The sequence below is a fragment of the Prionailurus viverrinus genome, chromosome C2, assembly GCF_022837055.1.
Source record: "Prionailurus viverrinus isolate Anna chromosome C2, UM_Priviv_1.0, whole genome shotgun sequence".
Classification (NCBI taxonomy): Eukaryota; Metazoa; Chordata; class Mammalia; order Carnivora; family Felidae; genus Prionailurus; species Prionailurus viverrinus.
In genome coordinates this window covers 37833179-37858989 of record NC_062569.1, presented here as the reverse complement: position 1 = coordinate 37858989, position 25811 = coordinate 37833179, and the positions used below count along the sequence as shown (strand labels likewise).

Here is a 25811-nt window from a genome sequence, read left to right as displayed (position 1 = left end):
AAATATATTATCAACAGTAAGTCATTTAAAAATATATTTTGCATTGTATATTTCTTGTTTGTTACTCTTTTTTGAAATGTTTATTTATTTTTGAGAGAAAGAGAACATGCAAACATGCGGAAGGGGAGAGGAGTAGAAGGAGAGGTAGACAGAATCCCAAGTGGGCTCCAGGCTGTTAGTACGGAGCCCAGTGCTGGGCTGGATCTCATGAACCAGGACATCATGACCTGAGCCGAAATCAAGAGTCAGCTGCTTAACCGCCTGAGCCACCCACTTAATTGACTGAACCACCCAGGCCCCCCTGTTTTTTATTCTTCAAAAATAGATAAAATACTAGTTCATATGACTTGTTGAAGGAAAAAGTGTTGCTATAAACATATCAGCTTTTACCTTCTCATCAGCTGCCATACCAATGCCAGAGTAAGTGTTGCATTCCCTTCATTTAGGTCCTGCCCAGCAATGCCAACCAAGGAGAATTTAGCCTTATTCTTCCCAAGCTCCACTGCATAGTTACAGTTTTCGATCTACAAGTAATAAGTAAAAGTTTTAGTATAAAAACGGGTTTTAAAACTATATCTCTTGAATATGCTAGCCTTGTTCAGTTATCTGAAAAATAATTATGAAGATATCTTTAGATTATATGACAGAATATCATTTCATAATAACACTGAAATTAAGGAAATAATTATTATTCCCATTTTACAACTATTCCCATTTTATAGCTGAAGATATCAGAGCTCTGAGGAGTATGCATTTTTTTAAAATACAAGGAGACAATAATTTTCAATTCTTTCTTTTTCCTAATAATCATATTATACTATAGATTCAGTCTACGTAATAAGAAATGTATCCTATAGAAATGCACAGAATTAAAAAGAAATTGAATAGATTCCTAATTTGTAGAAAATAGCATCAAAGTCCTGATTATGTAACAGTGTGAACAGGAGACAGAAAAACCAACATATTTGCCACTGATACCTGTTTCATCGGGAGAATTTTCTAGCAAATTATAATAATAATCACTTAGGTGTAAAATGTGTTTCAATGAAGGGCCATCTGTTTTATAGTTAGTTTGACCAAAATTCTTAAGGGAAATGATGGGGAGAAGGGTGCTCAGGGTTACTAGAGGCCTAACATGTTGATTCGACCACAATGAAAGGTTACCTGGAAATGGATGCTACCATTAGGGAAAAGATGTGTTCTATTTTTTGGCAACAGTTGATTCCAAATTGGCAAAACCTCTAAGATCTGGAGAGGTACCAACTAGAGAAAGAGTAAGAAATGCAGCTTTCCTATGTTTATGGTACTACTAAAGACTCTTAAAATGGATCTGCTCTCTGAGGATGTAAATATAGAAAGTTAAGAGCACTGGGCCAAGAACTGAGCCTTGGAAATTCCAGAGGTGTCAGGCTAAAACATGAAGAACCTGTGAGAGGTAAGAATAAACACAAAGAAAGCAAGAAAAAATTGGAGAGTGCAGTTTAATGGAGTTAAGGGGAGAAATGATTACCAAGCACTGCAAATGCTTTAGAAACATGAATCTTAGATCATTGGGAAAATGAGAAAAATTACACAATAGGATACAGGGTTCCAAGTGAAAAGAAATACTGAAAAAATAATGAAAAAAGACTATTTAAGTGGCACAACTTTATGAACTTTACAAATGAAGTAAAGTGATGTCTGCTGATGAATGCCCAAAGTCTATAAAATTAGACTCTGTGATACTTTGTTGGGTAGGTACTCCTTCATTTTTTAAACATTTTAAATTTATTACAGGTGTTATGTTTCATTCTATAAATAGCTAGTATATGGTGAAAGGAAGAATTTTACATAATCACTTGTGACATCGCCTATTTCAAATTCCAGATAAAATGAGTAGTTTGTTTTCCTGTTATATTTTGCATCTGCTTACTCCTAAAGAAACTAGAAAAAGAACAAACACCATGGTTAATAGAAAGAATGAAAATAATAAATATCAGAACAGAAATAAATGATATAAGAGAATAAAAACAAAAATAGAAAAGATCAAAGAAACCAAGAGTTGGTCTTTGAAAAGGTATACACAATTGATAAACCTTTATCCAGACTCTTCAAGAGAGAGGAATCAAATAAATAAAGCCAGAAATGAAAGAGAAGTAATAACTGACACCACAGAAACACAAAGGATTGTAAGAGACAACTACATAAATCATATGCCAAAAAATTGAACAACCTAGAAAAAATGGATAAATTCCTAGAAATATACAATATTATATAAACTGAATCAGGAAGAATTCTGAACAAATCAGTTAGTAGTAATAAAATTAAATCAGTAATCAAAAATCCCCCAACAAACAAAAGTCCAGGACCAGATGGATTCACAGGTGAATTCTACCAAACATTTAAAGAAGAGTAATACCTATTTTTCCCAAACTATTCCAAAAAAAAAAAAAAAAAATAGAAAAAGACAGGAAATAACAAGTGTTGGTGAGGATGTGAAAAAAAAGGAATGTTTGTACACAGTCAGTGGGAATGTAAATTGGTGCAGCCACTGTGGAAAATAAGTATGGAGGGTCTTCAAAATATTAAAAATATGAACACCATACAATCCAATAATTCCATTACTGGTATTTACACAAAGACAATGAAAACACCAATTCAAAAAGATCTATGCACTCTTATGTTTATTACAGTTATTATTTACAAAAGCCAAGATATGGAAGTGCCCATCAGTAGATGGTACAAAGAAGATGTGGTACCTACATACAATGGAATATTAGCCATAAAAAAGAATGAGATCTTGCCTTCTGCGACAATATGGACAGACCTAGAGGGTATTATGCTAAATGAAATGTCAGCCAGAGAAGACAAATATGATTTCACATATATTTAGACTCTAAAAAACAAGTGAGCAAAAACAAACAAAATAAATGCAAAAATAAAATAAATACAGAGAACTGGTGGTTGTACAGGGGAGGAGGGGGATGGATAAAAAGGGTTAAAGAGAGTAGGTAATACAGGCTTCCTGTTATGGAATGAACTGGTCACTGGGATGAAAGATACAGTATAGGGAATATAATTAATGGGACTGTAATAGCATTGTATGGTGATAGATGGCAATTATACTTGTGGTGAGCATAGTATAGTTGTCCAATCATTATGTTGTACACCTAAAACTACTGTAACATTGTGTGTCAACTATACCTCAATTTAAAAAAAAAATTTGCATCTGACATTTTGATTTTGAAACATTACATAAAATTAGTTAACAATATTTTCTGAATTCTACTCACAAAAGAATTACAGGCAAATCAAATAACATGTTAACTGTAGGTGGTCCAATCCCTAGAAATACTGAAAAATATAAATATAAATCTCTTATAATTACGCTACCCATTTACTTCACTATTATGATATAGTCCCTTTAACAAATAATTTAATTATAAAGTCTATACATACATACTCATTCTAGAGATTTGAAGAATAGAAGTCCTTTTTGAATGTGTGTGTATATTTTAAACAAATTTGATTCCTATGTATATATGCAATTTTGTATCCCGTTCATTTCCATGTCACTATTATTAAAACACTAAAAATACTACTACTTTTTAATGGTATATTTTACTTCATCATATGGGTTTTCTAGTTTTTTTTTTCCTCTATAAACATTGCTAAGATAAGCAATTTGGTATACAACTTCTTGTCTGACTGATTATTTCATTAGAAAAGATAATAAGAAGTGAAACCATTAAGTCAAAGGACTTTTTTGGAGATAGCGATCAGTATTACCAAACTGATTCTAGAAAAGTTATATAAATGTAATACTTTCTCTAATATTGGATGCAATGTAATCCAATTGTTTATTTGAATTGCATTTTTAAAAACTGTTTATTTTTGAGAGAGACAGAGCATGAGCGGGGGAGGGGCAGAGAGAGAAGGAGACACAGAATCTGAAGCAGGCTCCAGGCTCTAAGCTGTCAACACAGAGCCCAACTCCGGGCTCAAACCCACGAACCTACAGGACCATGACCTGAGCTGAAATCGGATGTTTAGACTGAGCTACCCAGGTGCCCCTGAAATTGCATTTCTTTATTGCAGGTACAAAGTTTTCATAAGTGTATTATCCATCATTCTTTTTCTGTGAACTGTTCATTCACATTGTTCAAGTTCACATTTTGCTATTACAATTTTAGTAATAGCAGTTGAGTTTCAGTAATTAATTTGTATGGACTACTTACATGTTAAGAATATTAACTACTTACCATAGTTGTTGCAAATAATTTACCAAGTTTATTGTTTTTAATTATGATGTTTATTTTTGCACAGAGATGTTTTAAATTTATATGTAATCTATTATATCAATTGTTTGTAGTTTTTTAAATCATTCCAAGAGTAATCATTTTTTTATTACATTTAATCCTTTAATTGTTTACCTTAATCCATTTGGAATTCATTCTGTTTGGTTAATGGTGAAGATCACTTTTTCCCCTAACAAAGTAGTTAACCAGTTGTTCTGGCATCATTTTTTGGGTGATCTTTCCTTTCCCTATTATCAAATTTAGCAAGAATCTTGTCATATATTAAGTTCTTATATTTTAGGTTTCTAGACTACTCTATTCCATTTCATTCTTATATATGTATTAAACTATTTCAATTATTTTAGCTTTATAATAAAATTACATATTTTTTCTAACACCTCCTGCCTCAATATTCTCAGAAAATGTTCTTGATGTTTTGGGCCTGTTTCTTCTTCCATCGGAATTTTAGAATAACTTTATCAATCCCAACATGCAACACACGTATATATGCCCATATATACACAAAACGAGACTTAATGGAATTCTAACTGGAATTATTTTCCACCTATAAATTAATTTGCAAAAATGTAATATCTTCATAAGATTTAATGTTTCTATACAGGAGTATGGTTATATTTCCATTTATTCAACTAGAGATAGTTTTTAAATCATGAGGATGCAGATCAGTTTCAAAATAGCCATACTGATAAATTATAGCAATCTGAGTTCATAATTTGTATTATGTATTCAAATTATTCATACTTTAAAGGATAAAGTTAAAATACAAAAATTTTAAAGTCCTACATAATTTTACTTTAGAAAGAAAATAATCCTGATACAGACGGTAAAAAGGAAAAGCAAAAACAAAACTAAAGTTGAATATTAAAGCAGCAATTCAAGAGGACAGACATGAACATGAAGGACACCACACATCCCCTATTTGAGGAAGAATACTGGAAGACAACCACTTCTCTTTATCATTCATCTGCCACTGATAGTCTCCCACCAACTGTAATCAAGTCACTGTCCTGCCCAAAAATGTTTAATCGCTTCCCATTGTTTCTAGTGTAAAGCACAAGCTCAACGTTCTCAACATCTGGCTCCAATCAAAATTTTTAGTGTTCATACTTCTTACCTATCGGAATCCTCTGTTATAGCTAACCTATTCTCCCCAATTCCCAGAAACGCATTTTATATTTTCCCATCACTATTCCTTTTCCTCATCCTCAGCCCCTCTCCAGTCCCCTTCTCACAAAATTCTATCCATTTCTCAAACTCGTATCTCAGATTACACCTCCTGCATGAAGCTTCTCATAATAAGCGTGGCCTGTGGCCTTTTCTTCCTTAGAACTCATATTTACTTCTATGCATTCTGCACTATATTGTAGTTGTTTACACACATATCTAATTTTTTAGGCTTCTTGAGGACCATGCCTTGTATTATTTTGTACCCTACACTGCACTGTACAGGTAGTAGGTAATCAATAAATATCTGTTGAAAGATATTAACAAAATAACCAGTAAAGATTTAGCAAGTTCTGATGTTTATAAAACAGGAATGCACTTATGATGTACCTCAAAGAACATTATGTACTACAACCTGTTAAAGATAAAAACAGTAAAAGTGTCTGGCTGAGAGAACTGTCTTCATGTTTCCAAACATTTATTAAAGCACACTTATAAAAGGCCTAGTAAGCTTAACACATTTTGGGTTGAATCAGAGTCATGGAGACAGACCACAAATTACCAAGCTTTATGAAACTCCAAATCCTCTGGTTTATATTAGAACAATAATAACACATATTTGGTGATTATCTCATTCACCTTCTTCATGTTCCCTCCAAGAGCAGGATAAGGAGGTTTGTTGACATGGCTCCAGTCGACTGGCACACGGATCATTTCATAGAGCTGAAAGATCACTAAAGCATCTGCAAGGTCACTAAAACAAGAGGAAAAGATGATGAAGGAGGAGGAATTTTATTAAGCACAATGGAGACAGGCTTAGGTCTTCAAAAATACAACAGGGTCATTTAATGCTTAAAAAAAATGACAGGATGTATCATATAACCCAGAATTTCTAATCTAGGAATCTGTCCAAAATTTTTTCTAAATGTTTACAAAGATACATGTACAAAGACGTTCATTGCGACAGTATTCATATGTTTGGAAGCAACTTAAATGCCTGGCAATACCGGGCTGTTGAATAAACTATCCATACTATTGACTCCTGGACCACCATGAAAAATAAGGTATATCTCTATGTACGGACATGAAAAGTTTTACAAGACATATTATATTCAAAAAAGCAAGTGGCAGAACACTACATGCAGTTTACTATGTATAAAATTTATTTTCAAAATCGAGAGTATTTAAGTATCTATATGTGCTATGGACTGTTAATAGCAATTACCTCTGGGCAGGAAAAAAGGAATAGAGGAGATATAAAGAAAGTATCATCATGTTTTATTTTATTCTACATACATACTTCCTGAAACTTGTACAGTGAGAATAAGTGCATGTATTACTTACATATGATTTTTAAAACTTTTTAAAAATTCATAAAAATCGCAATAGCTACAAAGTAGGCAGCTGTTCACGTTAAATAATGAAGGTTAAGAGGAAAGAATTTATGAGCAAGTAGGCGTTCTTAAAGTAAGAACAGTAGTATTTTGGATTCATAAAAACACATTCTTCTGAAGTGCTCAAAGTATATCCGTTGAGTCTGTTTTCAATTCTGTATGCTAAGGATGTAAAGCAACAGCAATTGATTTTTTTAAATTGCTAGCTCTATGATGTATTGCATGGCTTTTCTCCCTCAACAGCTTGTTCACGGAGTTGTTTTGCTAAGATTCATATGACAGTTTACTTTGCAACTCTGAGCACACACCTATGGCAATGAAGGGGACTGGGCTCTGTGCTGAATGATGGAAGAATAAAGTCTATTATGAAGGTAATTAAGAGCTGACTGGGCTATTTATAAAAGCGCATGGAAAATTTTGTATAAAAAAAATTTCTAAAGGGGCACCTGGTTGGCTCAGTCAGTTAAGCACCAACTCTTGATTTTGGCTCAGGTCATGATCTCACGGTTCATGAGTTTGAGCCTCACATTGGTCTCTACACTGACAATGCACAGCCTGCTTGGGATTCTCTCTCTCCCTCCCTCTCTCTGCCCCTCCCCTGCTCACACTCTCTCTCAAAATAAACAAACATTTAAAAAAAAAAAAGCTTTTTAAAAATAAATAAATTACTAAAGTATTTGCATTGGTTCTGGACTCTCCTCTATTTCATGAATTTTTCTTTTTTACTTTAAATTCATTCATATTTCTATTTAGTATGGTATCATTATTCATATTTCGCAAATAGGTAAACTGAAGCCCAGACAGTTTGAAATGATTTCCAGAGAATTCAAGATGCTTTCCTGAACCAACTTTTTAAAGTTTATTTATTTATTGAGAGAGAGAGAGAGAGAGAGAGAGAGAGAGAGAGAGAGAACAAGTAGGGGAGCAGCAGAGAGAATGGGAGAGAGAATCCCAAGCAGGTTCTGTGCTGTCAGCAGGGAGCCCAATGTGGGGCTCGATCCTACAAACTGTGAGATCACATGACCTGAACCAAAATCAAGAGTCAGATGCTCAACCAACTGAGCCACCCAGGCAACCCTCTTTTGCGTTTTTAAAGGCAGGCTGGTAGATCCTATAATAAAGAAAGAAGAAAGGTTTCCTCTTATCCAAACCTAGAAAGACACATTGTTAGCACTACCAGAGAGTGTGGGAAATGATTCAGTAAAATATTTTCTTAGTCCTACCAATGTTGATAATGTGTTGTCATTTTTGAACAAGACAAGATAAATTACAATTACTCATAAAAAGTTATTTCTATAAATTAAATAAAAATATACACAACAAATTATAGAATAATTGAGGTAGATTTTGGCAAAAATAGAAAGTGAATTATAGTTAAAAATACTGATATAAGGATAAGAACAATTTGTAAAACATCACTATTCTGTTACAGTTGAAATAATTTATTATTTTTCTCCTTTTAAAGTTTATTTATTTATTTTGAGACAGAGAGAGTACAAGCCAAGAGAAGAGAGAGGGAGAGAGGGAATCCCAGACAGACCCCACACTGTCAGCATGGAGCCCGATATGGGGCTGGAACTCACAAACCGTGAGATCATGACCTGAGCTAAAATCAAGAGTGGGATGCTTAACCGACTGAGACACATAGGCGTCCCTGAAACAATTTATTATTTTTCTCATCAGTAATTATGAAAGAGTAAGATGGATTATCTTTGCCAAAGGTAAAGTTGGTTGCTTATGTCATCAAAAATTATAACTAATATTGTCATATTCTGGTCTTTTTAAAATAATACTTTCCTTAAATATCCATCGTATTGCCAATCCCTAGCATTCTGAATTTCTAAATGTTGGTTAAAATTCTCGTGATCTTTAGAAAATGTTCTAGTGTAAACATACCTGTGGTTTGAAACTAGAAAAGTTGGACTCTGGCCATTAAGCTAAACACAATAAAATATTTACCTGTACAAATGATTAATATATGGGTTGACCCCCAAGGAATTCATCCAGTTCCGAAATGTCCTCTCTTCCTTGCTCTCTCCTAGAGTAGACACAATTTCATACTGATGATTCAGGACAAAAGGCATCAAAGAATATGTTTTAAACCATCCCAGCAGGTTCAAACTAGCAATACATATTTTGCTGTGGTTTCTGTGATACTACAATTTCTTGGGAGTTAGGGGAGGGGGAACCTCTTATTGCCAAAGTCCCTTTTTCCCCTCTGTCTAGAAGACTTCCATTTGCTCTAAATTTCTCTATCTAGAGTCCTAACTTGATGTCTGTGAACTACTGAGTTATGGGTTTCTCTGTCCAGAAAGTAACAGAAAAACTTACATGGTCATATCTGTAGTTTTTATATGCAAAAAGAATTGGCTAAAAATTAATGAAACAAAATTTTTTAGCAGTCAAGGCAACATAGTAGTCAAGGCAACAAAAGCTATGCCTTTCCAATGCAGTGTTTCCAAATTTGTATAGGTTTTGGTTTTACACAGACAAGTTTCTGGACACACAAACCTACATTTTCATCACAACAAACAGCAATAAAGGGGAGAGGCAATTACAGATAATATAAAAATAAGCAGTGAAGCGGGATCCTGGGTGGCTCAGTCAGTTGAGCATCCAACACTTGATTTCAGCTCAGGTCATGGGATCACACCCTGTGCTGAGTGTGGAGCCTGCTTAGATTCTCTCTCTCTCTCTCTCTCTCTCTCTCTCTCTCTCTCTCTCTCTCTGCCCCTCTCCCCCACTGGCACATGCTCGCTTGCTCTCTCTCAAATAAAAAATTAAAATAAAAAAGTAAGCAATGAAGGGATATAACTATTTTACAGGCTTACTGAGTTATTTTAGATTGTCACTACTGAAATTACATGAGGGACACAGCCCCACACACAGGGTGCTAAGAGAAAGACATCACAATTAAGTCCCTAGGTCTCAAAGATCACCTCAGTAAGAAACTCCAGCAGGCACTGTTATTTAACCTGTGATTACCTAACCTCCCTGATCATCCCCTTCGTAGCAGTGCTCATACCATCTATAAGGAAAACATGAGCTATAGTGTACCACAAAGTGGGCAGACAGCAAGATGGACTCTCCCTGCCATGTCTACACTCTAGTCATCCCCTAGATTACAAACAGTCCTAAGTGACTATCTGCAATATTATTTGCTTTCAGCAAAGGTAGGGGACAATGCAATGGTCTAACCTACATCTCATCACTCCTGAAAAGCTAGAACATTTACACCTCTCATCACCTCTAAACCATAGGCAAGTTCAGGTCACTCTCCAGACTTTGACTCATGTGGGATTCCCAGGATGATTTGGCATTCTACATCTATAACTGTCTCAGCTTCAAGGCCCATTCCAGTAGAGCCATCCCTGCAGTCATCTTCAGACTAAGTGCCACAGATAGTATAAACCTGCATACCTAGAAGAGCAACCAAACCTTGTAAATTCTAAAGGATTCTGGGTTGTTTTTTTGTTTTTTTTGTTTTTTTTGTTTTTTTTTTTTTTTTTTTGTGACAGCTGTTCAGGAAATAATCTGTCCACTGTATTTTTATTTGATTTTCTACATTAATACCTAACAGCTTTCCCAGAATCTACTTTAATTCTTGCCCTATTAAATGATATAGCCATATAATTTCTTAAATTTATTTTCTCGGCCTGCATAAAAGGTAACTGGCCAGTCTGTTGTATCTGCCACTATCACTTTATGATAAATAACCTATGTGAAAAAATTTTTAAAAAGTTAACCAAGTTAAACTAAATATTCCCAGACACCATGCTTGCCTGCTTATAGGAGTTATTAAACAACTGCAAATTAAGTATCTGACTTTCCCTAAAGCGACATAAATATAAACATACCATCATCAACAGTTTGATACATGTGACTTGGATTTACCTTTTAGTTGTTTCTTTATTACAATCTATAATAGATTTCTTTCTAGTAATTAGAGGATTTTTGCATTATTTCCTTCCAGGAAAATCCAAGTTCTGTTTTAAAATTACAAACATTGATAGTGTAACAATAGTCTAATTTTTAATTGAAACAATATCCAAACTCTGCTGAACCTGATAATACAGCAAATAATATTAAAAAGATACTCATATTTTGACTGAGTTCTGAAACTGTCATAAGCTTCAGGGGTTTGTATTTCTTCCCACTGTTCTCTACTAATTATAGTTATTATTTTAATTTCTTATGCCTGGAAAGTAAAATAGATTATACATGTGAGCATTTATTTATCTAATACCATTTCCAGTTGTCTTGGTAAATAAATGCTCAAAGCCAGAAGCACTATGCATTTGTGCAAGAGCCATGGTAAAGCATTACAAAAACATATGTATTCCAGATTGTAAGGGTTGTCTGTATTGCAGACAACTAAAGCAATCTTAGAAGTAAAATCTTAATTGCTGATATAAAAGATAGAAAGAACTATAAGACATTTCATTTTCAGGGTCAAACTTATCTGCAATTGAAAAAGTTTCAGAAAAACATAATATATTACAAGCAGACTACTAAGAGGAAAGAAAAGGAACTAACATATATTTAACACTCACTAAATGTGCTAAGTGATTATGTTAAGTGTTTTCCTCTTCCCAACCTGACTATTACTGAGCACATACTGTATGCTCAACCCTTTCATTCATGAAAGGTCATTTTAACCTGCTCTGTAATTCTTCAAAATTAGTATTATTAATCTGTTTTTACAGATGAAAAAACCAAGGCTGACAGAAGTCACTCGGATACTAAATGGTGGACCCATAGTTAGAACAAAGTGTAATTCAGTGGCCTATATATTTTCTATCACCACCAATGGATTCTGAGATTCAGAATTCGGCTCAATTTAATGTGAAGTTTTTATATTTAGTTGGGCTTTTAATTTTCTCAATTCCATACAAAGTTCTTTGCCAATGAGGACATACTAATATATGAATATGGGATGTGATAAGGTCAAGCTTCAAATTTCATAAGGATCTATAAAAAATTTATAGAGGAAAAATTCCAATGACAGTCAAAGTTACATACATTTTTGGCAAATGTATCAGGATATACATATGTTATAAATAAAGATGATTGATAAATATTTCCCATAGTATCTTCTTATATAAATAGAGTAAATACTAATGGAAATATTTAGCAATCCTATTCACACTGAAAAATTCCAAAAGCATGCTGAACACTAGCAAAAGAATTCAAACATGACAAATAGGAGAGCGAGCAAGTTGGAAAAGATATCTAGCAAGAATTCAGTGACTATAAAAAGCAGATCATATTTAATATGCCACTCTAAACAATGCCTTCTATTGTAAGATACAGAGGGATTTTGAAATTTTCCAGACTGATAAAAACTTAGCAGTCTCCCTTTTTATTTAATTTTTTTTTTAAGTTCTAATCCCTCACCCTAAATGTCTCTGCTGAAAGATCTACACTTTTATCTATGCTCCCTCTCAAGTACAAATCTATGTAAAGAATATAGTCTTTATTTTACGGACCTCAGGAAGAGTGAACTGAATTAATCATATTCCTCAAAGAATATATTTATTAAATCTGAAACTTTTTTCATTAATCAAAAACATGTAATTATAAAGCATCAAGGAAATGGACCTCTGGTTGTGGCAGTCAAAGAGAAGAACATGAAACTGATTTCTCAGTCTATCTCCCCAGGGAGGGAAGGGAGTACGGTGGGCGACATGAGAGGATGAGCACTGCAACATCGAATTCTCCCCGCCAAGAATCCCTACTTGAAGACTGCCTTCTCCAAACCAGGGCAACTAGTGAGAATATTTTAGGATCAGTCCCTAGCTCTGAATGCTGCCATTGTTTTTACCTTTAGTTCTGATACTACTGTGGGTTTGGGTGTATCTGTGAGAGTGTGAGAATGAGAGAAGAAGAGAAGAGAGGCTAGGAAACAAAGATGGGGACAAAGAACTAGATGGTGAGAATGTTTTGTTGTTATGATTCATATATTGTAAGCTTCAATGACATTCAAGAAATGTACCATAGCTAAATAATACCAAAAAAAAATGTTATAGAACCTAAATAGATCCTTTCAAAGATTACTTGTGTTGAAAGGTAAGTTTGTTTATTCACGGGAGAGGGATAAAGGCTTTACATCATGAAATCCAATTGTCAAAACTGATTTTAAATGTATTTACAACTATAATATCCCAGCATTATAGAAGGCAAATTCGGTGGAGAGTTTACATAATCAAACCTTGCTCTGATAGTCTAAGTAAGTTTCATTTGTGTTTCTTCCTTGTCATCATTCTTTAGGCATATTAAGAGAGAAAAAACACAGCATGAACAATGCAAAAAATAAATATCAACTCAGATAGAAAGAATAAATAGTACTAATAAAAAGAATTTCAGAATGAATACATTTAGAGTATAGAAAAGTACTAAATACAGTACCTACATTAGGAGGGGTCAAATCTGCATTTCATGAAGCAAAATAGGAAAGTATTATAAATTATGAGAGAGATAACAGTAGCCCACACACGACAAGACAAGTAATGAATATTTAAAATTTTTTCATGTACATTAAAAACATTAAAAAGAGAACAATACTGGAGTCAAACTGTAGCTTTCAAAGGAGAAAAAAAGCTACAAAATGATTATTTTTTCCAATAGATAATTCATTGTCCATATTGGTGGTGGAGTTATGTGGTCATTTAAGAGACTATTTTAAATGTATGATAGTTTTCACTAAACTCTTACGCAGAAATGACAGACAAGTAAGATATACCCCAGCATTCTCTCTGAACCAAAACCAATAACCACTTTCCCTATTTGAACGTTTTAATGGATGCACATGCCTACACACAGTAAACTTCATCTCCCACCATCATTCCCTACCTCTGACACTGAAGCAGGTCAACACCACAAGAAGATACATACAGTGAAGCAATTTAAGGCAAAAAGAACATACCTTCCAATAAATTCATATCGATGTCATTATTATCGGGCTTATGGAGGCATGGGTATGTGTTAAACAGATTAGCTACAAAAGCTAAATTAAGTTTAGGATTGCCTGAAACCACATCTGCAGGAGTAACAAACTGTCTGCAGCCCAGTTTATCTGCTTCTTGAAGCATGAATCCAGCACGCTTCAGGTCATTTTTCTCCTAAATAACAAAATAAGACAAAAATGGTCAAACTTTTGATTGGCATAATTGTTTACTGATATACATATTTATAAGCAATCACGTTTCTGGAAATATATTAAATGATAGGTCAAAATAAGGTCAGAATGTGCAGAAATTCTAAATCAATTTCTCTTGAGTTTTCTTGCTGGGATCAGAGGAATACTTCTCCCTCATTGCTGCAATACTCAACAAAACTCTCAAATATCATATCAAACAGCTCCTACTGGTCAAATTATTGATAATTTGGTCAAGGCCATATACTGGAGTGCCTTTTGGCTAAGAGGCTTAGTTGTCTCAACCATTCTACCCTGAATAATATTGTCAATAAATTCTTTTCTCAATGAAAACCAAGCTGGGATACAAATAAAATCATATTAAAATCAGAAGGACAGCACTTTTCACAAGTGCAAAATCCTGGAAACAAACCAAATACTTGTCAACAGGAAAGCAGATGAATGAACTGTGTTATATGTATGCAGTGATATACAACAATATGAGTGACTCTTAGCAATATAATACGTTCAAAATAAGTATTAGTAATTTAAATACAAGATAATAAATTTCATGTGAAGTTAAAAAGTAAAATGAATGAAAAAGGTAATTTTGTAAGGAATATATTTGTTTGAAAGAAAACTATATAAAAAAAGCAAAAGAACAATGAACTAAGATTCAAGATGGTGATTATCATATTAAGGTGAGGCAGAAAGATGGAATAGGGAAGTATAGAGCTAAATGTAAGTTAATATCAAGGTCTTAGCTTTCTTGGATTGAGGGTTCATACGGACGGACTTGTTATAATTTTAAAACAAACAACTACAAATAAAGATAAATAAAAAAAGGGACATGAATGGGTTCATGATGAGCATATATTATGACCAACAATTTTACCTCATTCTGTGCACCAGTTACAAAAAAGTAAAAATGTAAACAAAATCAGAGAAAGTGATAGATTCAATGCTATTAAACAACAATAAAAAGTTCCTAATGTAGACATGAACAAATTATAATATGTGGATCTTATTTAGATCTTGATCCAAATAAACTATGAAAAGAAAATCTGACATTTATGAGGCAATTGGAAATGTCAGTGTTGACTAAATATTTTGATAATATTACAGATTATTGTTAATGTTTTAGGTATGATAAGGTATTATGGTTATATCTTTAAAGGTTTTTTTTTTTATCTTTTAGCAATACATATTGAGGGGCGCCTGGGGGGCTCAGTCGGTTAAGTGTCCAACTTCAGCTCAGGTCACTATCTCGCGGTCCGCGAGTTCGAGCCCCGCATCGGGCTCTGGGCTGATGGCCCTGGAGCCTGCTTCCGATTCTGTGCCTCCCTCTCTCTCTGCCCCTCCCCCATTCATGCTCTGTCTCTCTCTGTCTCAAAAATAAATAAACGTTAAAAAAAAATTAAAAAAAAAAAAGAAATACATATTGAAATACTTATCAATGAAATGATATGATGTCCAGGATTTGATTCAAAAAAACATGGGAGAGGAAGAATAGGTGATAGACAAAAGAAGATTGACCATGAGTTGATACTTGTTGAATCTGGGGCATGAGCACATTATATTGGGTTTATTCATTTTTATTATGTTTGAAATTTTCCATAGGTTTTTTAATTTCCTAATTTTTTACTCAAACTAATTTGTAAATTTTGCAGTTGTGCAATACTTTCTCAAATGTTTTATTGTAATAATGTAAAGTATGATTAACTTGTAATGGCTCAATTTGCCTTTAAAACGATTATGGATGTTGCACTTAAAGTACTTAATAGATTATCATACAAACTATAGTCTTATCGATTTTAATATTTAGATAGAACCATCCCCAGTATTTACAACTTATGCTAAAAAATGGGATTCCTGGGAAATGTGTTAGATGAGTCAGGATCTGCATCAGTCCTCCCTACACTGTAAACACTAAGAACAGCCATCTTTTATTTTGTAGATTTCTGAACAGAAGTTGAAAGAACTGATAATCAGTTGCTTAGCAATCTAATAATGGCTTGTTGCTCCCTTTCCTAGGACACGGTGATAGCCACAAAAGCACCCTGGTGAGTTCCGGTTATGTTGCACCAGGAAAATGTGGATGTAGGGTTGATTCCACACATACTCAAGATTAGAATCCTTCAATTCTTTTTCGTCAGTTATGACAGCCAGATGGCTTAGCATGGAGATGTGAAGCCTAAGGCATGAAAAAACTTGAGAAGAGCAAAGGGCCAAGGTTTAATGAAGAGCTAAGGGCTCCACCAGGGAATGCTGCCTATAGAAAATTACACTCTAAATTTGACTGGACTCACTAGTCAAATTCATAGAGATAGAAAGTAGAACAGTGGTTACCAGGGACTTGGGGGAGAAGGGAATAGTTATTGTTTAATGCGTACAGATTTCACTATAGAATGATCAAAGTTTCAGGGATGGACAGTGGTGATGGCTGTACACAATGCAAATGTACTTAATGCCAGTGAAATGTACATTTAAAATGGTTAAAATGGTAAATGTTGTTATGTATATTTTACCGAAATAAAAATTTTAATCAAAAACTGTACTTACATTAAATCCTGAAAGATCAATGGTAATGGCAGGTCCATCATCCCGGTCACCTTTAGGTGCAATCTGATTAAGCAGATGAAAATAGGCTCTTGAATCCTTCAAGGGAAGAAATGAAATAGAACTTTTAAAATGAATAAAAACATCATTTGATTTAGGAAAACAGTACTCAAACTGAAGAAACTGTCCTCATCTTGAAGAATGGAATAACTTTGTAACTTTACTTATAAACTTATATAGGCTCCTGAATACACTATGCTGTTTTGCACCTCAAAGCTTCTAGCAACACTGTTCCCTATACTTGGAATATCCTTCCTCACTTTTTCATTTGTTTACGCTCTGAAGCATCAGCATTGGTTAAGATTAGCGTCAAGCATTATCTTCTGGAACCCTCCAGCCATTAACCCTCCAAGCCAATAAACTCAGAACTGCCTTGTAACTTGTTCTGAACAACAGAATGCAGTGAAAGTGATATTCTGGGGTTTCCAAGCTCAAGCCTTAATAGCTTCTGCTTCCTCCCTCTTGAAGTTAGCCTCCATGTAGGAAGTCCCAACCATCTGAGACTATCAGACTGTGAGGAAGCCCAGTCTAGCCATGTGGAAAGGCCTCATGGAGACACAGTGAAGCACTACACATGTGAGTGGTGGCCTCGTGCACCCTCCAGACCAGTCCAACTGACAGCTGAATGCCAATGAGTTAGTGATCCCAACCAAAGCCATCTGAAGTAGAACCACTCAACCAAGCTGCATGAACCCACAGTATCATGAGAAACAATATTATTTTAAGCTGTTAAGTTTTCTTTTTTAAGGGTAAAGTGAATTCATTTATTTCTGCAGTAGACCTTTGGGGTTCTGTATCATCCTAACCTTTTGAAAGGAAGATACACAGTACATAATATAATTTTATGAGCATCATATTAGACATCATTGGGGTTTATTTCTAGATTCCCTATTTCCAAATAATGCTTCTTAAGAGTGTCGACATACTCATTTATTAATTAAGGCATTGAGGAGAAACAGGGGAAAAAACTCCCTATAGGTAAAAACAAAATCCCAAAATAAGTTTTCTGGGTATACCGATAAATATAAAAATTAAGCTATTACATTTTGAGTGGCTTATTATATAGCAATAGATAACTGAAACATCCATCTACTAGTGTGTACCTGCCTGTGTAACTGGTAAGCTTCTGAAGAGTTAAATCTTTGTATCCCCTGTGCCTTGCAGAATACCCCACGGGAGGGGTTTAATAAATATCTGATGAACTGAATTTTAAAATAAGAGAGCACCCCCAAAATAAAATTTTATTTTATTTTTTTTCACAGAATATCAGCTCTTTTATAATCAAGTGATTAAATTTTAAATGAGCATGTAATAGATGAAAGAGAAATATAATGTCATTTCAAAGAAAGAGACTGTCATCTAAGCCCATTATGACAAAAACATAATCTGATTGAAGGTGTTAATATATCTACAGAAAATACAAATAAATGCTAATGCTGATTAGTCTGGGGTTGGAGGGTGGGAAATATAGAGAAGAAGGAGTCACAGGGACCGAGTTTGGCAATGCATGCCAGGGAAGTGACCATGGGAGAGCTGTTAGGCATACAGAATGTTACAGTTTCCTCAACAAGCTCTCCCAGTAGGGAGGGAAGCATTGCAGGCTACTTTGGTTGAGAAACATACCTGAAGAATTCCTTTTGTCTACTGATTCCCTGTGCCCTCAGATATTTGGTCTCCTGTTAGCTGGTTATTGGCAAAGTGGGAGTAAGAGTGTTGGACTGGAGAGGTCCACGAGGGCCTCTCGTCCAGTGAACAGATGAATTTTTAGTTCAGATAAACAGACTGACATCTTCATTATAATTTAGTCTTTCTGTGGCATATGAAATGGGAAAGTACTTTATCTGCTAGCACAGTGCCTTCTCACAGCTAGTTGTATTTCTTCTTAAATATCAATAAACCAATTTTTTTTATTGCAAAAAGAGTATTTTGTCCTTTTTATTTTTTAAGACTTTATTGAAATTCTAGTTAGTTAACATACAGTTAATACTACTTTCAGGTATACAACAACACAACAACCCTAAACCTCCATACAACACCTGGTGCTCATCACCCATTCCCCCATCCTCTTTCTTTCTGGTAACCATCAGTTGAAACTCATTTTTTTTTAAAGAAAAGATTTTGCAATTATAATTGGGAGCTCCATTTCAGACAGAAAAACACAAAGTTTCATTTTCTACACTGTGTCGTTATGAATTACACTTCAAGTTTATGTCTGAACACCTTTTGCGTTTTTACATTCTATGTCCTTATTTATGTCACAACGTTGAGCATTAAAATATAAACCTTAATGTCGCTGCTGAAGTTGTTGATGGTACGCCATCCTGCATTGGTCAGATGGTAGTTCACCCATCGCAGCAATAATTCCTCTGGAGAAAGCTTCATCAGCTCTTCTAGATCCTCACCCTCATTTAGTAATGCAATTAGAGCTGAGAGGAAAACAATGAAATATAAATTCTTCCCATAGTAAGTAGATGTCAATGAAAAGTAAATATTTTTTATGGTTCTACCTTCATTCCTGGAAATCTCAATATCAGCAAAAAGACCAACTTTGATGATCTGCCAGAGAAGTCCCAAGACCAGGTGAGGTTTTCCTTCTTTGAGATCCTGTGCACCAATGTTGACCACTGTGCAACCAATGGCTGAGGCAGAATTCAAGGCCAGGTTTAAATTTTCCTGAATTGCCACAAGGAAAAATACATGTGAGAAAGTACTTTTCAAGTCTTATCAACTAGTTTTGAAAGTAAATTAGAAACAATAGATTGTGAAAATTCAGATTTTTTTTTTTAATTTTTTTTTTTTCAACGTTTATTTATTTTTGGACAGAGAGAGACAGAGCATGAACGGGGGAGGGGCAGAGAGAGAGGGAGACACAGAATCGGAAACAGGCTCCAGGCTCTGAGCCATCAGCCCAGAGCCTGACGCGGGGCTCGAACTCACAGACTGCGAGATCGTGACCTGGCTGAAGTCAGACGCTTAACCGACTGCGCCACCCAGGCGCCCCTGAAAATTCAGATTTTAAAACATATGTAGTATTTACAAAAGCAAAATACCCTAGTCAAGAAAAAAAAAACCTATGGTTTTAACCGTCTCTTTACTACTCAATCTCTCTCCCTTGCACTCATAGATATTATATGTCATTTTCATCCTATCATATTTCTCTTCTTTCATACATCACAATACTACATAAACCCATCATCATGAGGTAAAAAACTAGATTATCGCAACTTTGCAGTCCTTTACAAATTGAATGAGGCTTCTTTGGGATAAAGTTTCATGGAAAACTGGTAGTATCCCAGCAGATCTATTCCCAGAGCTCTAAAATTACTGATTCAATATGACAGATTTAATATCCAAATTAACACTTTGCTCCTTTTCAGAGATCTGTCTTTTCCCATTCCATTTTGGAATACTCTTTCAAGCCTCCTAAAAATCTAGACTATTATCCCCTAGAATGTTATCTCTAAAAATAAAACTGTAAAAGATTTAGGCCTCAGGCCCATCCTGTAGTTATTGCAAAATAGCTAGATAATATTTTTTATTTTCTTTAACATACAGCATACAAATGTTAAAAGTAAAACCAAACAATAAATTTGTACAATAGTGAGAAACACTGCATTTCAGGGTCAGTGCCATAAAAAATTATGTGACACATGTATTCTATGATATATATGAATATTTTCAGCAATCATTAGATACTAAACAAAGCATCGTGACACAAGATGTGAAAGAAAATAAACTTTTCGCAACTGCAATCGGAAATGGCTTCTTGAAGAATTCCTGCCAGGATTACGCAATATTATTGGCTTATTGGAAAGTGGGAGACAAGAAAGCCATGTTAGTCAACAGTCAATTCAATACTTCTCAAGGATAACAGGAAATGGGAGTACCCCTTAATAGTCCAAGATAAACCATGTACCAACTGCCCCAAGGTTGTAGCTTCCTCATAAAAGAGACTAAACAACTTTAGCAGAATCAAGGATTGTATTTGCCAATAGAAATGAAGGATAGAGCTTAGCAGTAGCTCACTTTTAATAGCTGCAGCTGTGGCTAGTGTATTAACTAGTTGCTATTGCTACCATGATACAAGAGTGGCAGTATACCATAGTGATTATAAGGATGGGCTCTAGATCTAGACCACTGGGATCATATCCTGGGTAATTTCTCAGTACCTCAATTTTCTCATCCGTAAAAACATAGGTATCTTATTTTAAGAGTGCTGGGAAGAGTCAAAGAGGTAATTCATCAGTTTGTTTAGAACAGTGACTGGTAACTAGTAAGTACTTAGTAAATACTAATTAATATCTACCACTGCTCTAGAGATTTTGAGGGGAAAAGTGTGGTGACTATAAATTCCTGAGTTCAAGAAGACTTGAATGGAGAAGCTGACTACAGAACATATAGTAAAAAAGAATAACCCAAATTCTGTGAAATAGTAAAACAGGTGGTAAAACTATACAGTACTCTTATTTCAACCAAGAACAACAGTATCAAGCAAATATTTGTTAATAAAAGCAACTTGGGGGCACTTGGGTGGCTAAGTCGGTTAAGCGTCCAACTTTGGTGCAGGTCATGATCTCACAGGTCATGAGTTCCAACCCCATGTCAGGCTCTGTGCTGACAGCACGGAGGCTGCTTGGGTTTCTCTCTTTCCCTCTCTCTCTCTCTGCCCCTCCCCTGCTTGTGTGTGCTTTCTCTCTCTCAAAAATAAGTAAACAAACATTAAAAAGAAAAAAGAAAAAATTGTATTAGAAAAGCAACTCGGGGCATCTGGGTGGCTCAGACAGTTAAGTGTCAAACTCTTGATTTTGGATCCATGGGTTTGTGGGGTAGAGCCCATAGTGCAGACAGCACAGAGCCTGCTTTGGATTCTCTCTCTCCCTGTCTCTTTGCCCTTCCCCTGCTCACATGCATGTGCATGCACTCTCTCTCTCTTTCAAAAATAAACTTAAAAAAATAAAAATAAATAAAAACAACTGAATGATTACAATTATGTAACTTGAATACTACTACCTTAAGTTCATTCAAAGCACTTTGAATCTTAATTTCATTCAGTACAAAATGCAGCTGAATTTTATTTAATAAAAACCTAGTTTTTATGGAAACTGAAATTACATTATATCAAACATCTTACATGAATGGACCTTGAACCCATTATGTTAGGTGAAATAAGTCAGAGAAAGACAAATACTATATGACCTCACTTATATGTGGAATCTAAAACAAAACAAAAAACAAAAAATACCAAATTCATAGAGAAAGAGATCAGACTTGCAGTTATCAGAGGCAAAGTGTGAGGGGAGGAAAAATTGGAGAAAGGTGGTCAAAAGTACAAACTTCCAGTTATAAGATAGTTAAGCACTAGGGATGTAATGTACAACATGATGACTATAGCTAGCACTGCTGTATGATATCCAGGAAAGTTTTTAAGAGAGTAGATCCTCTGAGTTCTCATTGCAAGGAGAAAAATTTTGTCCTTGTTTCTTTTTATTGTATCTCTATGAAAAGATGGATATTAGCTGAACTTATTGTGGTAATCGTTTCACAATATATGTAAGTCAAGCCATCGCAGTAATGTATGTCAATTATTTCTCAATAAAACTGGAGTAAAAAAAGGTTTCACCTGGGCCTAACCACCCATTAATAAAGGCCTTACATTTTACAGCACAGTAACATGATTACTAGCAAAGGACAAATACTTACAGAAATAGTGAAATGGGTGAGCTTTTTCTTATTAATGGCTCTTTCATCAATTGTATCTGGTTCAGATAAGTTGATCATCTTGCTAAAGAGAAAATGACAATAATTTAGTTTAAGACTCCGAGTTTAAGATAAATAATTTAAGTTAAATAATTTAAGACTTTTTAGTTTGTTTTTGCAAGTAGACAAAACAGCTAAATTTTGAAAAGTAATAACAATCCATTTCTTTAAATATTATACTGTGATTCACATCAGGGACTTACTTTTTAAAACTTAAGAAATATTCCCTAACCTAAAACAAATCCGTCACCCACTACAATAGTAATCTCAGCATTTCCTCCTAAGTTTTTAAAACTTGCATTTTCTTTATGTGAGTCCTGTCTTTATGTCATTTAATGACCATCAACATTCAGCAATCTGAAATGTAAAACAAAGAAATCCTCAAAAAGCCAAGTTTCATAAAGTGGTATCAACAGTGTCAAAATTACTGTTGCAGAAAGAGCCAGAGACATGGTTTTTCTAAAACTTCAATAATTCAAACATTTAAAAGAAATTAATATAAAATTTATCTCTAGATTTTAGAATCTATTTTACATTTTAAAGTAAAGATAGGATGGGGCGCTGGGGCGGCTCAGTTGGTTAAGCATCCAACTTCAGCTCAGGTCATGATCTCACAGTTCATGATTTCGAGCCCTGCATCGGGTGGGCTCGAGCCCCGCTTTGGGTGAGCCCCACTTCCCTCTCTCTCTCTCTGCCCCTCAGGATTCTGTCTCTCTCTCTGCCCCTTGCTCACTTGTGCCCTCTTTTTCTCTTAAAAATAAAAAATAAAAATAAACAAAAAATAAAGACAGGAAAATATCCATTCAGCTCATAATAGGAATCTCCTCTGAAGGTCAGAGGAAGAGATCAGCATTACAGGTGGAGGTCAAGGTCTATTTTACATATTATATTCTAAAAACTAGTACCTTGTACTTGAGGGTAGGTTGGGTTTTTTTTTCCTTTTAAGTAAAAAGAATGAAAGAAATATGCCAGAATATTAATGATAGATAATTATGGGTAATAAGAATATCTGTGATACTTATTCTCTTCTTTGTAAGTTTTCTCTATTTTTATAAACTTAAAAAAAAAAGACACCTGCTTTGTACAAAGAAGTATGCTGGAACTATAGTTATGGTACACACAACAGAGACAAAGAAATGCTCTGAGAGAGTTTACAGCCTAGTGAGCAGAAACATACTGCAAAGAGCCAAGGATATGACAAGATTGATTTAAAACATTAATTTCATTTAAGCACAAATGAGATCTTTCTTTTACATGTCCTCATGTCCCTGTCCCAGTCAATACTCCCTTATTGAAAGTGAAAAAAAAAACCCTTTGAACGTTTTTATTTTATTTTTTTTTAATGTTTAGTTTTGAGAGAGAAAGAGACAGAGTATGAATGGGGGAGGGGCAGAGAGCGAGGGAGACAGAGAATCCAAAGCAGGTTCCGGGCTCTGAGCTGTCAGCGCAGAGCCCCACATGGGGCAGAACCCGTGAACCACAAGATCATGACCTGAGCCAAGGCTGGATGCTTAACCAACTGAGCCACCCAGGTGCCCCCTGTGAATGTTTTTAAATACATCGGAGGAATAACTCAAAGTTTTCCTGGGATCATTAAGGAAATAGATGGAAAAGTCACCAGAAAAAGAAGACATTGCTTTTGAAGAAAAATGTGGGGACGCTTTGGTACTTAATTTTCTATGTAATATGAATTCTTTAATACCTACACACTTGTTCGCAGAACTGTAGTTTTCATGGAATGCTCATCAATGAGACAGAAAGAACATATCTCCCTGAACCTAAAGTTTGACTCACCAAAGAAGAATGCCATCCGCAAGTGATTTGAAAAGACTGCCATCATGAGGATTCATGGGTAGGAGATGTTTACAGTCAGGGTCATCCTCCAGAGCTTTGTTTATCCAGTTAACAAAAGCCACTTTTTCTTCCTCTGGAAACAGAAAATCATAGTTAGCAAACCTCACTGCACAAAATTAACCATACTACAAAAACATACTTTTTAACTTATGTTCAAAGATAATAAATGCTTATTATTAAAACTCTACTAAAATACTAAAGGGTTTAAGAGGGCATAAGGGCTTAAAGAGAGAGGGGAATTCATTCCACTTTTTCATCTGATATATTAGGGGACAGGAAGATATATAGCTTAAATGAGCACAATAAATATTCTACTTGATTCTAAAATCTTTACTAATACATATTGTTCCTGAAAGCTAATGAATCAGAAGCTGACTCTCAGAAGTCAGATTACACACATACACACACACCAGGGTTAAAAATACAAGAAACAAATTTCCACAACAATAAACTCCACAACCCCCACCAAAATTTACAGAGTTGTGATCTGGGGCTTATAACAGAAATGCTAATTTCAATCAAGAGTTATTTGAATGAATAAAACAGCTCCATTTCTGTGGAATTCCTACTATAAGAAAGCTGATTCAAGTCTAGATATGAGGATTCTCAGTCATCTGCATCCTCAACTTCTCAACATATCATTTCTTCTGTGGGTACACTGACCTTTAGACAGAAAATATTGTTGAGCTAAGCAGTGGGAAGAATAGGAAGAAAACTTAAAAGAAAAATGTTCTACTGCTTTATTATTACTCTGTAAATATAAAAATCATTTAACAACATAAATCTTCAAAGAAAATAGTTCCCTTTTTTTAAGGTTTGTTTATTTTGAGACAGAGAACAAGAGTGGAGAGGGAGAGAGAGAGAGGGAGAGAGAGAATCCCAAGCAGGCTCCGCACTGTCAGTGCAGAGCCCAAGGTGGGACTCAATCCCACAAACCATGATCATGACCCAAGGTGAAATCAAGAGTCAGCTGCTTAACCGACTGAGCCACCCAGGTGCCCCATAATTCCCATTTCTATCACAGAGTAGCATATGGTGACTTGACCTTCCCCAATTCCTAGAATTAGGTAATTTTCCTAAGGGCATATTTGGCAGGCACTCCCAAAATGTTATCCATCACACACACACACACACGCACACACACACACACACACACACACACAGACGCAGTTACTAATATTTCTCTTTTGTACATATCATAATCTGCCTTTTAAGATTATCTTCTTGCTTCACCATACATACCTCCTCAGAGACTTAGAATCTAGGGATTTAAACATCAATGGGATATGGTGCCTTCCATTTTAGTTCCAGTTGTGGTAACTTTGTATCTTTATGATAAAGATATACAAAGAAATACAACATAAGGGATATAAATACACCACAAGAGAGATATAAGCAATGTTTTAGAGAATTTAAAGAAAGAAAGAATCACTTCCAGTTGGGGTGGTCAAGAAAAGGCTTTATGGAGAAGGTACAATTTGAAAGATGGATTTTTAAGATGGGCAGGGAAAGGAAAGATGTTCCAGGTATAGGAACTGGGATTGAGAAACTGTTTCACAACTACTAGGATGGCTATAATAAGCAAAATGG

The 25811-nt window shown here is 34.8% G+C and overlaps 1 protein-coding gene and 1 long non-coding RNA gene across 4 annotated transcripts in view; one reads left to right on the top strand and one right to left on the bottom strand.

The window, feature by feature from the left end:
• The window catches only part of LOC125174793 (uncharacterized), a 29225-nt gene extending 12967 nt beyond the window's left edge, over positions 1–16258 (top strand). The window contains exons 3-4 of the long non-coding RNA XR_007155562.1: positions 7100–7227; positions 16026–16258. This is a non-coding gene — a long non-coding RNA (uncharacterized LOC125174793). The remainder of the gene's footprint in view (positions 1–7099; positions 7228–16025) is intronic.
• PLS1 (plastin 1) overlaps positions 1–25811 on the bottom strand; it is a 129018-nt gene that overhangs the window by 10030 nt on the left and 93177 nt on the right. For all 3 annotated transcript variants that reach the window (XM_047874595.1, XM_047874594.1, XM_047874596.1), the window contains 9 exons: positions 24162–24294; positions 22311–22392; positions 19118–19283; positions 18894–19036; positions 16554–16649; positions 13782–13977; positions 8816–8894; positions 6102–6216; positions 391–524 (listed from right to left, as the gene is read on the bottom strand). In XM_047874595.1, the coding sequence (XP_047730551.1) occupies positions 391–524; positions 6102–6216; positions 8816–8894; positions 13782–13977; positions 16554–16649; positions 18894–19036; positions 19118–19283; positions 22311–22392; positions 24162–24294 (1144 nt within the window). The remainder of the gene's footprint in view (positions 1–390; positions 525–6101; positions 6217–8815; positions 8895–13781; positions 13978–16553; positions 16650–18893; positions 19037–19117; positions 19284–22310; positions 22393–24161; positions 24295–25811) is intronic.